This window comes from Diospyros lotus, chromosome 6, assembly GCF_014633365.1.
Source record: "Diospyros lotus cultivar Yz01 chromosome 6, ASM1463336v1, whole genome shotgun sequence".
In the NCBI taxonomy this organism is placed as follows: Eukaryota; Viridiplantae; Streptophyta; class Magnoliopsida; order Ericales; family Ebenaceae; genus Diospyros; species Diospyros lotus.
The window spans coordinates 41,076,598-41,093,730 of NC_068343.1; the positions used below are offsets into that span (position 1 = coordinate 41,076,598).

The window sequence follows — 17,133 nt, forward strand, 5'->3', positions numbered from 1 at the left end:
TGCAAGTTGGGTAAACCGTGAGAAAAACAAATACACAGAATAAATAATAATTTTGGGGAATGAAGTCCGAGAATCCTTATTTTGATAATAAGGTCCGATCGGACCTTATCTGTATATAAGGTTCGATTGAATCTAATATACTTATAAGGTTCGATCGGATCATATAATCACATTAAGGCTTCTCAACCTAAACAACTTGATTTCCATCTCTAGATCCTCAAACCACATATGTCTATGGAAAATCTCAAATAAAAACACACCAAATGAGGAGGGGACAGTAAGTATTTTACCTCGTCGGCTGCTTACTATACTCGGTAGCGACTCCACATCCAGCAGGCAGCTCTTCACGTAAGGCAGTGTGTGTCGCTCTTATTGATGGTGGGTCACAATAGGCTCCATGTGGGAGGTATGATGTGCAGTGGTCCACGGTATAAGCCGACTGGTGGGTTGTGACGGTCTCCGATCTTTTAGCAGCAGACTGGATGGTGGGCACAAGTGGGGTTGAAGCCGAGATAGGGCTGGATTGTGGGGACCGACGATAAGCAAGAACGGAGCTCGGTCTGGTTGTGGTGTCTGGATTGTGGGGACTGACGACGAGTAAGAGATTGATCTGGTTGTAGTGTTTGGATATGGGGTTTTGCTTTTTGTAGCCTATCGTGGGTCATGGCGAAGAAGGAATGGCGGGCTTCATTGGGAATAGCAAAAGCGCTACCATTATATTAATATTAAATTGTATTGTCCGACCGTTTCATCCGATTTGATTTTCCTTTTTGAAAATGCGGTCGCTTTTAAATTTAACGAGTTATGTATTTAATGGCGGGTAACGTAACCCGCCGTTTAACCGAGTGCACGTAATAAAACTCATCTCTTTCTATGCTATCAGAAGACCCATCACCGCCCTCTTTTAATTAGACTAAAAATCTTTATTTTAACGACCTTGCCCTCAACAATTAAAGGATAACATTTAATCTTTGATATGTAAAATATCAAAATTTGATATGTCAATCATTAAAAATTATTGCATTAAATCCTTATCATGATAGAAGATTAGCGTGCGTATGAACACGTTTGTTACAAGTGACATGTCACATGAATGATTAGTTAACTATATTTGAATAGACTAATTGATTTGTCGTGTTCTCTCAATAATTAAAAAAAAAAGTTATGGTATTTGATCCTTAATGTACAAAAGCATCAATATTTTTTATTTCAACTATTGAGAATGGTTTCTTTAAGTCCTTACCTTAATTAAGAGTAAAATAAAGTTGTTATCTATGCCACATAAGACATAAATAAAAAAAAAAAAAAAGTGTCGTATCATAGAAAAGTTGTCTTCATTATTTCGGACCGTGAAAGGCATTGATCTTTGCAAAAAACGATTTGCATGTGGGATGGACCTTCAAACCCCACGACCATGTATACACTCTCTTATGTTATCAGATGCAATTAATTAAGGATAGATTAACCTATAATCAACAAAGTCGGATCAACTAATTAACCATCTCGTCCTCCTTAACCCTTTCTCTAGGTTCTCAAGCTGTTATTGCTGCTCCTACTCCATTTTGAACCAGCATTGAAGCTTCCGTTAATGGAAGTAAAACCAATGTTAATTAAGAAATAAGATGAATTAATTGACAGTAATTGAATGAATGTGGCTGTGTGGCTGCTGATGATGATGATGATGATTAACTGATGTTCTAGTTTTTGTTGATGCTCATCTTCTTCTTCTTCTTCTTCTTCTTCACGTGGTGCCCTGAAACATGAGTTGTCTTACGTTCGACAATTCCTTATCAACTTTCCAAGCTTTTGAACTTTGAAAAAAGGCGACTTTTTTGTCTTCCTCGCCGTATATCTATATATGTTATATATATATATATATATGCCATCCTAGCTGCCATCCCATCTCTTCATCGATCTCTCCATTGCTCTAGCTTTGCAAGTTCTAGCTCTCTCTCTCTCTATTGATATATATTGAAAGAAATTAAATGGGTTCAGTGGAAGTTGCGAATCACTGGCAGGTTCTGTCGGAGAAGGCCGCCGGTGACGGACATGGAGAAAACTCTCCCCACTTTGACGAGTGGAAGGCCTACGATGCCAACCTTTTTCACCCCACTCAGAACCCTAATGGAATCATCCAAATGGGTCTCGCAAAAAACCAGGTTTTTCCATCATCGATCAATGCACTGATTAAACTCAATCATGGTTGTGATCTAACCGATATACATGATTAGTAATGTGGGTTCTTAATTATTGCTTGCAACCGTCTTTTGACCTGATCAAAGACTGGATTAGAAAGAACCCAAAAGCGTCGATTTGCCCTGGCGAAGGGGTGAATGAATTCGAGGACGTTGCCGTCTTTCAGGACTATCATGGCTTGTTGAAGTTTAGAAATGTGTGAATATCCTGTTAATTGTGATCGTTAATCGAAATGTTAATTACTAGTGGGCCTTCATTAATGTTGCAAATCTTGATCTGCAAGCTGTTGCCAAGTTCATGGGAAGAGTGAGAAATGAGCGGGTCACATTTGATCCCAACCGGGTAGTGATGGCAGGCGGCGCCACAGGAGCCACCGAGCTCCTCATGTTCTGTTTGGCCGATCCCGGCGACGCATTCTTGGTTCTTGCACCTTACTATCCAGGGTATATACATACATACATACATACATATATATAAATTATTTTTTCATTTTTAGAAATCCGACAACTTAGTTTCTAAGTTTAGCAATTTTAATTATTTTCAGTTGATTGTTTTTTTGTATTGAAAAAATTGAAACAATCAAACTTATGGAAATTTCAAAACCTACGTCATTTTTTTATTTTATTATTTTAATTTTTTATTTTTCAATTGGTTCAATTTTTTGAGTTTTTTTTTTATTTCTTCAATTTGAGAATCTATCAAGTTGATTCGATTCGATTTTTGACATAGATTTGATCTATTCAATTTCAGCAATGCGTGCACTTTACTAATCAAACTGATCGAGTACTCACCCTAGTTTTGATGCTTCTTGCGTCACGATTAACATTAATAATAAAAAAGTTAGTAATAGTTATTCATTACATGGATACCCAAAAAAAAGTTTACCCGCTTCTTACATTTTGAGCAACACTTCTAGAAAAGGTTTTAACTTATTGGGTACTCCAGAACTCTTTTAACATGTGACATTTTATATTATTGTACCAAAAACCCAACAAGGTTTTAACAAATGTAAACTTTAACACTACCTCAAATCGCAAAAGACCACTTTCCCCCCACAAGAGCCTTTTATTTTAAGACAAGTCATACATGTCTTTCTTCTTTCATAGTTCAATATTATGATGTCCCAAGCACCGAGGAACTACATCAATCCATCTCGAACTTGGTGGTTAAACTATACTTAGCTCACAGGTGTTATATGTGGTTGGCCTTTAGCCAAATCAAACATTATTGGAAATGACACTTTATATTAACTCTTTAAGCGTATTATTGAATATATTTATATATATGTATGTGTTAATTTTGGAGAATTGAATTTCAGATGTGACTAGGACTTGAGGTGGAAGACTTGCGTGAATCTAATTCTAGTGACCTGTAAGAGCTCAAACAACTTCCAAATCAAGAGAAAAGCTCTAGAGGAAGCATATGAGAGAGCCATATAAGCCAAGATCAATGTGAAAGACTTGATCATAAGCAATCCTTCCAACCCACTGGGCACCATCCTCGACATGCAAGCCTTTGAAAGCCTCGTTGCCTTCATCACCGATAAGAACATTCACCTCGTCTCCAACGAAATCTACTCTGCCATTGTTTTTAAGCCTCCAAACTTCATAAGCCTCTCTGAAATTGTCCAAGAAACAGCTACCATCAACACCAGCTCCATCCACATCATTTACAGCCTCTCCAAAGACCTAGGGCTCTTTGGATTCAGAGTCGGCATCTTCTATTCCTATAATGATGTAGTGGTGAAGTGCAATTTGAAAATGTCTAGGTTCAGCTTGGTCTCTTCGCAAACCCAACATCCCTTGGCTTCGATGTTTTCCAACGAACATCGTAGACAAATTTCTAATTGGGAACTCAAAAAGGCTGGAAAAAAGGCATAGGATCTTCACCGAAAGGCTAGCAAAAGTTGGGATCAACTGTCTGAGAAGCAATTGAGAGCTCTTATGCTTGGTGGATCCTCAACGGCTACTTAGGGAACAGACGTTCGAGGTAGAGATGGAGTTGTGGCAAATGATAATCGACAACGTCAAGCTTAATGTTTCTCCAAGATCTTCCTTTCACTACTTTGAGCCTAGATGGTTTAGGGTTTGCTTCGCCCTCATGGATGATGACACACTTTAAGTTGTGTTGCAGAGAATTCAAATCTTTTTGGGGAGCTAAGTAATTAATCCAACACCACTCTAAACCCTATACTCAAGTTTTAGCAAGTATGAATATAAACCCTATACCTTAAACCTATTTGAGTTTATTAGAACGTCTAGAGTTACCTTTGACCCTATACGCTTAAGTTTTAGTGACATTTATCACTCTTTCCTCTATATGGGAAATAATAGTCAGTTTTTTGTTATTTCAATTTTTTTTATTTTTATGAAAATATGACAATTCTGCCCTGAAATTGAATATAATATATTGATGTTAAGTAAGGTTTTTAAACTTTACACTTGGTAATAAATTAATTGTTGTATTTTAATTTTTATTATTACAGTCGCTAAACTTGATTTTTATTCCAGTTCAATTTTATTTTTATTTTTCATCAAATTTTGTTGATGAAAACAGACATAAACATATAACAATATGAATCAAAGATCACTTGATATTAAAATTAACACCAACCCACCAATCAAGTGATTGTGGGGTTTATATTAATGTATATTATATTAGTTTACCCTTTGAAATACGAACGGTACAATTGTAACAATAGCCACTGTTTCTTTATAAAATAAGCATGATATTATGCAAACAATAAGAGACTCTCTCTTAACCCTATTAGAACATTGTTCAATTAAAAGCTACGCATTTTTGTTACAGTATTATTCATTTATTACAAATAAAAAATATATATCACAAACATTAAATTGTAAAATATATATTTTCATTGTTTGGAGAAATGTAAATATATACTGGTAATTTAGATCCAATATCTCGTTTTTATGCAAATTTTCTTGTGACATCTGGGGTATGCCTAACATAAGATGTAGACATTTTGAGATTTATTTTGACGAAATATTTATTTACAAAAAAAAAAGTAAATTTTAATAACATATATTTAAGCTTTCTAAAAATATTTGTTTTCTTATTTTTTTTAGTAAGTATGAGCAACTTTTGCATTGATTTTTCTTTTGGATTTTTTGGGTAAATTTGAACTTTTTATTAAAAAAATAAGATTAATGGCCTAATCAATCACTTCTTAAACTTTAGTTACTTAACTAGAGTACTCTAAATTCACCTAATTAGTCTTTGAAAATTTTCAGAGTTAATGATGGCGCTCCTTGAATTAGTCACTGCACCATATCACTCCGGCCATCTTAGGAGATGCGGTAGTAGTTAATTTTAAAAAATTTAAGAACCCATAATGCTAGTTTTAAAGTTCAAATGTCTCCAAGTAGGGGACAAACAAAAGTTTAATTTAGCAAAACTAATCGACACAATTGAACTTGTTAGTTCAATTAAGTTTTTTTTTTTTTTTTCATGTATCAATTTGATCCGATTATAATTTTTCATTTTCAGTTTGATTTTTTAATTAAAAAAAAATCAAATCAAAAAAACTTTTATGTTATTTTAATATTTATATATAATGTTATTTTTTTATTTTATATATTTTCTATTGATTATTTTGGTTAACACCCCCCCCCCCACCCCACTTTTGAGTTTTTTCCATTTATTAATAATTTAGTTTATAAGGTTTAGATTTAACTTTTTTGGTTACCAATTAATTTGATTTTTCGGATTAATTACTCAATTCAATTCGATTCAATTAAATTTTACTCCTTAATTTAATTTAACTAATTAGTGAATTTTAATTAATTAGATAACTAAATCAATTGTTTGCACACCCCTACCTCAAAGTGAGAAGGTTAAAATTCGTGGGTTGTAGTGTTAATGTTTAAAAAAAATAAAAAATTTGCAAAGAGAGATGATTTTTAAAAAAAGAAATAAAAAATTAAAACTAATAATGCTAGAAAAAGGCGGCTAATGTGTACTTAAGCCTGCCATCCAAACTTGGAAGGAAAGTATCTCAATCAAGTATAAGGCCCCAAGATGACTGAAATGACACGTAAAGGAAAGAATATGAAAAAAAAAAAAAAAACTGCATCGTCACCACGCTAGCATTGAGAAAAATTAACAAAACTTGTCTCTATATACCACCAACTACAGCATCTTCTCTGTTCTTGCATATGACCTCGGATTTGCATCAACAGCAGGGGCGGATCCATGGGCCTCACAATTAAAAATAAATTTTTAATATTAAAAATTATTTTTTAATATTAAAAAATTAATTTTTAATTAAAAAATAATAAATTTTAATAATAATTCAATCAAAAAAAATTTCAGCCTACCTCAAAATTTGCAATGTGTAATTTTATACCTTAAAAAAAAAAAATTAACCTTCCTCAACATATATTTCTGAATCCGCCCCTGATCAACAACAACAACTAATAGCAAGTTGAGGATTCGATATCTTACCAAATTAGAAGATAGTGCACGCATTTCGATTCTCTTCGTAAGGGTATGTGCGTGGCTGAGGATAGAAGAATGGCCTGTATGGTCTGGGAGGATGGTAGGGCCTGTGAGACGTGCTTCCGTCCGTTGGTCCCAGTTCCTTCTTCTCTTCTTTCTTATTGGCCTCTTCCTTCTTCCCCTCTTTCTTAGGTTCATCCTTCTTCCCCTCCTCTTTCTTCTCCTCTTTCTTCGCGGGTTCCTTAGCTGGTCCTACTGAGACGATTTCAGTATGCCAAAATTTGCGCAATTTGCTCACAACTCTAACAGGGTCCACTGTTCCAATCACTGTCAACATTTTGACATTCATGTCCAAGACAACAGCATTGACTCCTACACAGATAACAACACATATCCAGTTAATTGCGTTCGACATTTCTATCTTATACTGCTTTTCCTTCTCGTTCATGAAGACCCTTAGCCTTCTCATTGCATGCTAGAAGTCAGTCCACGATGCCAAATTCCTACCAAAATCAAGCCCGCTTTTGACTGAAAACATCATAATGTTATGTAATACCCCGTGTCACTAGTGTTAAGAGAACGAGGAAGGAAATGAGAAACTTTCAAAAAAATCCTTGAGAAAGTGATGGATTTTTAAGAATAATGGTACCCTATGAAAGGGGCATTTTAGTAATTTAAATAATGAAATCCAATAAAGCATAATTTAATAAATTAAAAATAATTCTTAGATGAAATTAAGTATGGAAGTGAATTAATTTCTTATTTTTTTATTTATGGAGAGATAAATGAAAAAATAATTCACAAATGGTATTTTTAGTAATTTGGAGTGAAATTCTTTAAAGTAATTAAATTATGAAAAATAAAAAAATTAGAAAATATTCAATTATGAGAGAAGATAATTGATTTTTCCTAAATTGGTAAATTATGTTATAATTAATGGATGGTTGAGATGGAAGCTTGGAGTTGGAGGCAAAGGCTTGTGTCTAAAGGTGACACTTGGCAAATTCTGCTCCAAGAGAAAAGTGGAATTAAATAATGTCAAAAGAAAAGAGAAATTGGTATTGTAAGCATTAATAAATGTAATGATTGTGTTGGATTAAAAGAAAATCCATAAAGGAGATGAAAAATGGTCAAGCATAAATGATGAAAAATGATCTCATTAAATTAAATGGGAAAAAAATTATATATGTCTCTCAAGTGATCACTCATGTGATGGGGTGAAATTAGCCAAATTAAATAAATAAGGAAAATGGTTAATCTTGGAATGAAAGACCAAGATGATCCAAGGGTGGAGATTTGGTCTTGAAAATTTGGAAGAGATCCTAGGGATGGAACTAAAGGTTCTAAGTTGGCATGGATTGCCAAATGAGTTTAGAAATTTCAAGAGAAGAGAGGATGAGTGGTGGAGATTTAATCTCCAAATTAAATTAAAGGCTATGATTAAATCCTATCAAAGCACTTAGATTGTGCTTGTTCAATAGTTGAGATTTCCTCTCTAAAAGCAAAGGGAAATCAAGGGCTAAGATCAAGTCTTGAATTTGAGATATTAAGAATGAGAAAAAGGAAGAAGTATAAAAGGGGAAGGAGAGCTTTGTGCTCAAATTGTTCCCATTTGATGAGCTTTGCAGAAGAAGAAAAGAGAAGGAAGAGATGAATCCAAAAGAGGTAAGCTCTTGTATTGATTTACAATAAGTGAAGTAAAAGAAATAAGATAGTCTTCTTGCTCCTTCATCTTCTAGTCTTCAAGAAAGTTTTTAATGTCTAAAGATGATTTTTTTTTTTTTTTCTAGGGTGTTGGAAGCAAAGAGGGTCTTGAGGAGCTAAAATTATTCTTGAAGCCTTCAAAATGGTGTTAAGGTAAGGGATAGCCCCATGGGACGGTGGCTCGCAAAATTATAAGTATGGTTCATGAACTCATGTGTACTTTGGCATGTTATTTGTGTTCAATGACCTATGGCCATGAGGTTGTATGGGGTAAGGTAGGTTAAAACCTCAAACCAAGGTAGTTGTGAGGATGTGGAAGTCCTAACTTTATTGCATTGCATGCATTGGCATCACATTTTATATTCATATTCATGCTTATTGTCATTGGACCGAGCTTGATAACTCATGAGGTTTTACCCTCACATATAGGTTGTCAAGGCATGGGAAAAGTCAAGACAAAGATAAGATAACATGTGTATGCATGAGAACGAAGATCCAAGATCATTGTATGGCTTTTGAAAACATATTTTGTTATATTTGATTCATGTTGTAATAAACACCATGAGTGAATGTAAAAGTATTATTTTTTTGTGTAAGCTTTTGTGAAAAGTGGGGAGGTTATGTTGTATAAATATGGTGTTGATGCCATGTGTATCATGGTTCATGTTGTGGCTTCAAGGAAAAATTTGAATAAAAGTTGTTGGAAGGCTTTGGAGGCTAAAGATTCGAAGTGGAGTGCAAAATGGCCAAATTTTGTTATATATTTATTGTTTTTATTTTCTGAAAAAAAAGGGCTTGGAAGCCCCAAAGAAAAAAAAAAGGGGGGTATTTTGCGAACGTCAGGGCAATAGGAGGCAAGAGGATGCAGCAGCAGGCGCAGGGCTAATGTTCTAAAAATCGGCCTAGGCTCGCCTAGGCGCCAAAGAGGCGCTAGGCGGCCCCTGGCCGCCGCGAATATGGCCTAGACGGCCCCTTTAGGCACCGGCCCGATTAATCGGGCGGCGACGAAGCCTAGGCGCCGCCTGGGACGCCTAATTTTTGTGTTTAAATGTTACCTTTCGTTGATTCTGAAGCCTCTCATACTCCTCTCAGCCGTCGCCCTCTCATACTCCTCTCAGCCCAAGGCCGCCACTAGTATCTCCTCGCTGCCTCAAGCTCCATCGCGACCTCCTCGCGCGCGCTGGCACTGTTGGGATTAGTATTAGGGTTTTGTATGTTATTTAAATTTTTTATTTATAGGTTAGATATATATATATATTTATTTATATATTAAATATATTAGATATATATATTTCTTTATTTCTATTTATACGTAGATATATATATATTTCTATTTATATATATTAGATATATATATTTTTATGTCACTTTTAACTATGATTTAATTAAAAATAATATTAAGTTACATCATAAAATTGAAAAATATAAAAAAAATCAACAATTTTTCTAAACCGCCTAAGCGCTAGGCCCTAACCTGGCGCCCGACTAACGCCTAGCGCGTTTTAGAACACTGCACAGGGCGCACACGTGCAACAGGCACGGCCGCGCAGCTACGCGCGCGGCCAGCTCGCACAACCAACAGGGCCCCGGGCGTTGCCGGCTAAATTTTCCTTAAAAAAAAAATTATGGATAAGAAAAGGAGAAAGGAGTGTTGAGGCCCGAAATCATTTTTGAAAAAAGGGCTATTTTGGGAAATTTTGGCAAAATTTTCAATCTTTGAAAAAATAGAAAGAAAGAGTATTCTCCTTGAAATTGGGATAAATAAATGGATTAGCTTGGATTTGATGGTAAAAGAAAATTTTGAATGTTATGGACCCCGATGAAATATTTGGAAAAGAGAAAGAATTGAAATAATAAGGGGTTTGGGGCAATTTAAATGGAATTAGTTAGAAGAGTGTGATATTCATAAACCCCAATTTTCTAGTCGATTCTGGCATTGAGAGAAGAGAATGACGAAGCTTAATTCCCACCTAGGACGTTTCACCTTGAAATATAGTTTGCCCTTCTCAAATAACAGAATATGTGAGCAATTCAGATGATTGTTTGCGAGTAACACCTATAAGTGGAAACGAGGCATTACATGTCATACTCTGTGTCAATTCATTTTCCCACTAGCCTATCAAAACAAAACTGGTATACCTAATCCTCAAACAAATGAGATAGCCCAGCAAAATATTCATTAAGTTGAAAGGAGAAAAATCCAATGAAATGACTCAAAAGTTTTACAGGATTATTGCAGCCTCGTCGTGCTACAACCTATAATCAAAATCAAATGCATTTTGTGATCAAACTTTTGCTATAATCCTTTTGCAAGAGAAGCAAAATCGCAAAATTGGGTAATAACTTAGTTAAGTACCCAAAATGATTTAGGAGCATAATTATTGTTTCAAGACTGGCATGATTGATTCTGTGGAAGAATGAGAAGAATTCAAGAGAGAGTAACCCTTTCCAGGGTACATCCTTCCAAGTACACAGAAGAAGAAACATGATTGTTGCCATCTTTTCCCTTGCCCTTTTCCTTTAACTTTCATTTTCTTTGTGGTTTTCTTAGCACCATAAAGGGAAACAAATTAGGATATAGGGAAATTGGAAAAACCAGATCGTTACCTGCAAGTCCAGAGACTATCCTCAGGGCCTTGCTCTTATCCTTATCATGTAAATCCAATTTCAAGACAAGCTTCTGCTAGAACAAGTAAACAGATCCATCAGAACCAAAACTAGCTAATAATTTATTATTTATTTTCATTCTTTTATTAATAATATAATTATTTGTAACCTAATTGAAGCAGCATGATGAAAACCAACACAATCAAAATAGGAACAAGAAAGATCCAGCAGCTAACCATTCCTGATCGATTGAAATCAGAGAACCTACCACTTATTCACAGAATCAAACCAACCCAGTTCAAGATCTCACATACACCTTCAAACAATTCAAGAAAGAACCAGACAATTCTACTCCCCAATTGGAGCAGCATGATGAAAACCAACATAACCAAAATAGGAACAAGAAAGATCCACCAGTTAACCATTCCTGATCAATTGAAATCAGAGAATCTACCACTTATTCACAGAATCAAACCAACAAAGTTCAAGATCTCACATACACCCATCAAACAATTCTAGAAAGAACCAGAAAATTCTACTCCCCAATTGGAGCAGCATGATGAAAACCAACGCAATCAAAATAGGAACAAGAAAGTTCCAGCAGTTAACCATTCCTGATCGATTGAAATCAGAGAATCTACCACTTATTCACATAATCAAACCAACCCAGTTCAAGATCTCACATACACCCATCAAACAATTCTAGAAATAATGCGGTCACCAATCAAGACCCGGCCTAAGGTCGACCTGATCAAATCGGAACAGTATCACCAGAATAGTAGCGCTGGAACAATATTTTAATACTTCTTAAATTTTAGAATTCTACTTGATTTAGGATTCTACTTTATGTTTCTACTTAATTTAGGATTATACTTCATATTTCTACTTGATTTAGAATTTTATTTCATATTTGATTAGGGTTTTATTTCTATTAGAATTCTAGTTGAATTTTAATTAGCATATATTTCTATTAGGATTCTAGTTAAATTTTATTTACAAATATTTTATGGATTTGGATTAGCCAAAAATTATAAATATGCCTAGAATTTAGAGTTTGTAATTAAGTTTTTCTCAATCAAATTTTAGCAACCTATTTGAGTTTTCTTAGCAAAACATTCTTGTTTTTACGTCTTCTTGAAAGCCAACATTCGGCCATTGAAGTTTGTTCTTTCAAGAGTTTATTTTGTGTGTTTTTTTCACACACGCGCTACACGTTACTTCAGGTGGTATCAAAGTGGTTCATTAACCAATCAGATGCCCAATCTTAAAGGTAACGGTAGTAGCCAGCCTCGTGACGGTGATTGGGGGTTGCCCGCGATTTGGAGAGCAATCGAAGAACAACGGGAAATAACTCTACAATGGAACAGCAGTTGGAGCGAATCCGCAACCAACTGGGTGCTTTACAATGAGTTAAGGATAATCGAAATCGGACTAATGGCGTGAATCAAGCCGGCTATGTTAAACCGGGAAGACCAGCCATTAATCATGTCCTCATTAATCCTAGAAGACCAATGATGGATGATAGCGACGATGAGGATGATCGTGGTCGTATGATAGCCAACCCTAGTGGTAAAGGGGTTAGGAGAATGCACAGCAACACAACCATTGGGGAAACGATGAGTATAAACTAAAGAATGACTTTTCGATGAGTTTGGAGCTTGATTTCGAAGATTCTGTTGTCCCAGCAATCTCAATGTTTGCAAACTCAGGTCTAATTTATGCTGCTAACATGACAGAAACTCCAAGGTTATTGACTCATACTGGGTTATTTTCCAATCTCGAAGGCTCAGACATTGCTTCGCAACCCAAGGATGGTGGCGTTTCTTCTTTTCAGCTTGCGACTATAAAGGAGATGGAGGTCATGGTAGCAAATCCTTCTACAGTTTATTTAAGCTCTGACATGGTTGAATCGAAGGCAATAGGAACATATTCACCTTCGCAATTGCAAAAGCAAGATGGTCACATGGGTCTCTTTGTGGATAAGGGTGTTGGATCTCCCAGGCTAGTTAACTTGAGTAGTGCAATTGTTTTTGATATTAATCTGAAATTAGATTCCGAAATTAAGAATGTTGTAACAGCTGATGCTATAGCTGATCAAGTGTTTGGACCAAAGAAGAATTCAAGCATCAATACTTTAGGTGATGGAGAGACTACTGGTAGTCATGGAATAAGCCTATATTCAAAACAATTGCAAAAGAATGCTTCTCCAGGCGAGAAAAATCTATGAATGAATTCGAAAACTGTTGAGAAATCAAAATCAAGAAAGCTAATGAGAAGAGGACCTGTAATAAAATTTATCAGATTAGAGAAGCACTCAAGGTGGAATGTTTGACGTCCTTAATCTAACAATAAGGACCCATGTCAACAAAGATAGGGCTAACAAGGGGAGAAATGTCTTTGATCATATTCCCTTGGTAGAAAAGTTCAAGCGGTTCAAGAAGATGTCAGCAAAAGTTGCACAAATAAAAAGCACAAGGCAACAGCTGACAAGTATAGGAAGCATAAGGTATTTGAGGTTGAAGATGAAGTCATGATATTTTTGAAGAAGGAACGGATTTCAGCAAGAAAGCAGAACAAGTTCAAGCCAAAGAAGTATGGTCCTTACAAGATTCCAAAGAAGACCAATGATAATGCTTATGTTATGGATTTGCCTAATCATATGGATATTTCTAAACATTCAATGTGGCTAATCTCTCTTTGTACTTGCTGAATGTGGATTTGTCCTACTCGGATCAAAATTCAAAGTCGAATTTTTTCTTAAGTGGAGGTGAATGATGCGGTCACCAATTAAAACCAGGCCTAAGTCCAACCTGACCAAATCGGAACAGTATCACCAGAATAGTAGCCTCGGAACAATATTTTAATACTTCTTAAATTTTAAAATTTTACTTGATTTAGGATTCTACTTCATGTTTCTATTTCATATTTTTACTTGATTTAGAATTCTATTTCATGTTTGATTAGGTTTCATTTCTATTAGAATTTTAGTTGAATTTTAATTATGATTTATTTCTATTAAAATTCTAGTTGAATTTTGTTTACAAATATTAGATGAATTTGGATAAGCCAAATACTATAAATATGCCTAGAATTTAGAATTTGAAATTAAGTTTTTTTCAATCAAATTTTAGCAACTTATTTGAATTTTCTTAGGAAAACATTGTTATTTTTGCGTCTTCTTAAAAGTCAAGTTTTGGCCATTGAAATTTATTCTTCCAAGAATTTATTTGTTATGTTTTTTTCACACGTTGCGTCAAGAAAGTACCAGAAAATTCTACTCCCCAATTGGAGCAGCATGATCAAAACCAACACAATCAAAATAGGAACAAGAAAGATCCAGCAGTTAACCATTCCTGATCGATTGAAATCAGAGAATCTACCACTTATTCGCAGAATCAAACCAACCCAGTTCAAGATCTCACATACACCCATCAAACAATTCTAGAAAGTACCAGAAAATTCTACTCCACGAAAAACCCACAATAGTTCAGGAGACAAAAATTGGGCATCAAAAGGGAATAGTATTATGATTCAGAGAAAAGAAACCCAGAAGCAACAGCATCGTGAAGCCTTAAAGTGGCTACAGATCAGAACAGAACAAAACAAAATGAAAGAGCTTCGAATCAAGGAACCAACCGGCCCATAAGCAAAGAGATGAAGGGAACTGAACAACCAACCTTCATTTTCCTCCAGGGCTTCTTAAGGGATGCGACTGCAAATGGAGTCGGGAATCGGTAACCAGAGAGGTGAAGAATGTTCAGAACTCGAGGAGACAACAAATAGAAAGCAAACTGCAATTATTTCTTGCCTCGTTGAAAACGTTGGAGAGGTTTGCGAATGGAACTGCAACAAAACCCCAGAACCCTAAAGACCCAAGAAATGTAAAAAGCGTAGAGAGAGAGACAGAGGGCACGATTCAAACTAGAAATCAGACGGCTGGGAGCAGGGTAGGGCTTGTTTGCAAGGTGTCCAAGAAATTGGCTTTCTTTATCGTCAACCGATATTCCTGGTGGTAAATTCATACTTTTGTTCGTCTATTTTTTTTATGGTTATTCAAAAAAATTTTATTATATTTTTAAATTTATTTTTTAAATTAATTTAACTCTTATATTTTAATTTTATTATATAACAATTAAAACTTTTTATTATGTTCAATTACGTATTTATATTTTTAAATTAATTTAATTTTTATATTCTTATGTATAAAAAAATTAAATAAACTAATAAGTTATACGTTATATTCTATTCACGTCAAATTATAAATATTAAATTGAGTTAAAAATATAAATTTAAATTATAATTGAAATAATAAAAAATTTTAAATTATCATACCAAAAAAGACAAATTATAGAAATTAAGTTAACTTGAAAATACAGATTCAATAATGTATAGAAATAATACAAATTTTGAATAATCACAAAAAATAAATAAAAAAAATATCCATGTAACCATTAGATCCTCATTAAGATTTGATGATAATATAATCAGCTTCTTAAATTTAAACAAATATACAATAAAAGATTGAGAGAGACTTAAAAGAGAGCATTCTCAATTTATGAGATTCCAAGCTCACCAGCTATTGAATTACTTCATGATTTTCACATATGTGTTTTTTTTTTTTTAATCAGAATTCAACCCAGCCAAAATAAATTAAGAAAAAATATTACTTAGCAATTTTGTCTAGATATGTACTATCATTTTTTTGTAAACCTTTTTATGATAGAGAATGGGTAATTGGATGTATTAAATATTTTTGGGTTTAAGGAACTCACGGATTGAATTGCTTCAATCAAATAATGAGGAGTGGGTAGCTACTTTACTTATGTCCAAACAGATGCGCACTTCCCCTTTTATTTCTTTTCCTTTTGTTAAAACCAAAAAAAGAAAAGGGAAGGAAATAATTTCACCGCTCCAAACACGACCTTAAGGAGCGGTGCATTAGAAGAAATGCTAGGTGCTGACGGCCACACGCATCAGAACAGAGTGCCGTGGCTGCGTCCACCGAACCCTCAAATAGGGTGAGCATTATTTGTTTAAAATTAAGATTGCCTTTTTTTTATTGTTTTTAAATTATTTTTTTTAAAATAATAAAAACGTTTTTTTATTATTTTTAAAAATACATTTTAAAAAATAAAAAATTAAATAGAAAACTGAAAACAACATTTTGTTGTTTTCAATTAACATATTTTTATATTAAAAGCTTAATGAAAAACATCGTTTTTCGCATTTTCATTCCCCGCCGCCACCCGAGACGCTTGAACTTTAATATATATGTGATGTGAGGGGAAGAGCAATTTTGTTCACCCCCTTTAACGAGGTGATGGTCACTCTCACTGTTTTTGTGAGGGTGAAAAGTAATGGAACGGCAATTAAAAATTATCTCATGTCGTTTCGTTACTTTTCACCCTCACAAAAATAGTGAAGGTGACCATCACCCCCGTTAAAGGGGTGAACAAAATCGCACGGGGTTTGAGAGCGAAATTTATATATTTATATATATTAAATAATATATTTATATAATATGTATTATTATATTATATATTTCATTTTTTAATAAAATAAATTTATTTATTTATTTATATTTTATTTTTATAACTAAAAAATATTACAAGATTTACTAATATTAAAATATATATTTCTTAATAATATATTACTTAAATAATTATAATTTATTAAATAAAATATTATTAAAAATTAATTTTCAAACTATATTTATTTTTTATATTTGTATTGAAAATATTTTTATTTTCGAACTTGTCAATTTTCAAACTCGTAATAGTATCTCACTTGTTATGAAATTATCTTTTTCAAGTCAACTTATTTATTTATTCGTATTTTATTTTTATATTAAAAAAATATTACAAAATCTATCGATTTTAAATATATATTTTTTAAATAATATATTAATATTAAATATTTTTAATTTATTGAATAAAATGTTATTAAAAATTATTCTCAAAATTTTAAAGAGAAAATATTTTATAATTTTTTATTTTGAGAAATAATTTTTTAAAATGAGAAAGAGAACACGTTTTTAATTTTTTTAAAATAAATTAGAAAACAAAAAACTGAAACTGAATTCAAAACTCAAAATTAAAAATTGAAAACATAAAGAGAACGCAATCTAAGTTTTTAAACTGCTTAATAGATGCAGACAACCGCGCATGT

General features: G+C 33.6%; 1 protein-coding gene and 1 pseudogene across 2 annotated transcripts; one reads left to right on the forward strand and one right to left on the reverse strand.

Moving 5' to 3' along the window:
• Positions 1–1,985: 1,985 nt before the first annotated feature.
• On the forward strand, positions 1,986–4,356 carry LOC127804525 (1-aminocyclopropane-1-carboxylate synthase 1-like; annotated as a pseudogene).
• A 1,812-nt stretch (positions 4,357–6,168) lies between these two features.
• On the reverse strand, positions 6,169–14,926 carry LOC127805030 (heavy metal-associated isoprenylated plant protein 39-like). Of its 2 annotated transcripts, none has more exons than XM_052342194.1 (3): positions 14,643–14,926; positions 10,966–11,035; positions 6,169–7,026 (listed from the first exon to the last, which is right to left on the reverse strand). In XM_052342194.1, the coding sequence occupies exons 1-3, from the start codon at positions 14,646–14,648 to the stop codon at positions 6,665–6,667; spliced, it is 438 nt and encodes a 145-aa protein (XP_052198154.1). In that variant the 5' UTR covers positions 14,649–14,926; the 3' UTR covers positions 6,169–6,664. The 2 variants fall into 2 exon arrangements, with proteins under 2 accessions (XP_052198154.1, XP_052198153.1); XM_052342193.1 differs by having other exon boundaries at positions 6,172–7,026; positions 10,966–11,038.
• Between the last annotated feature and the right edge of the window lie 2,207 nt (positions 14,927–17,133).

Bases quoted from the DNA above. Each gene is read 5' to 3' on its own strand.
- LOC127805030 (XM_052342193.1), bottom strand. The intron at 7,027-10,965 runs GTAACGATCTGG...TTATCTGTGTAG, and splicing joins GATAGTCTCTGGACTTGCAG to GAGTCAATGCTGTTGTCTTG.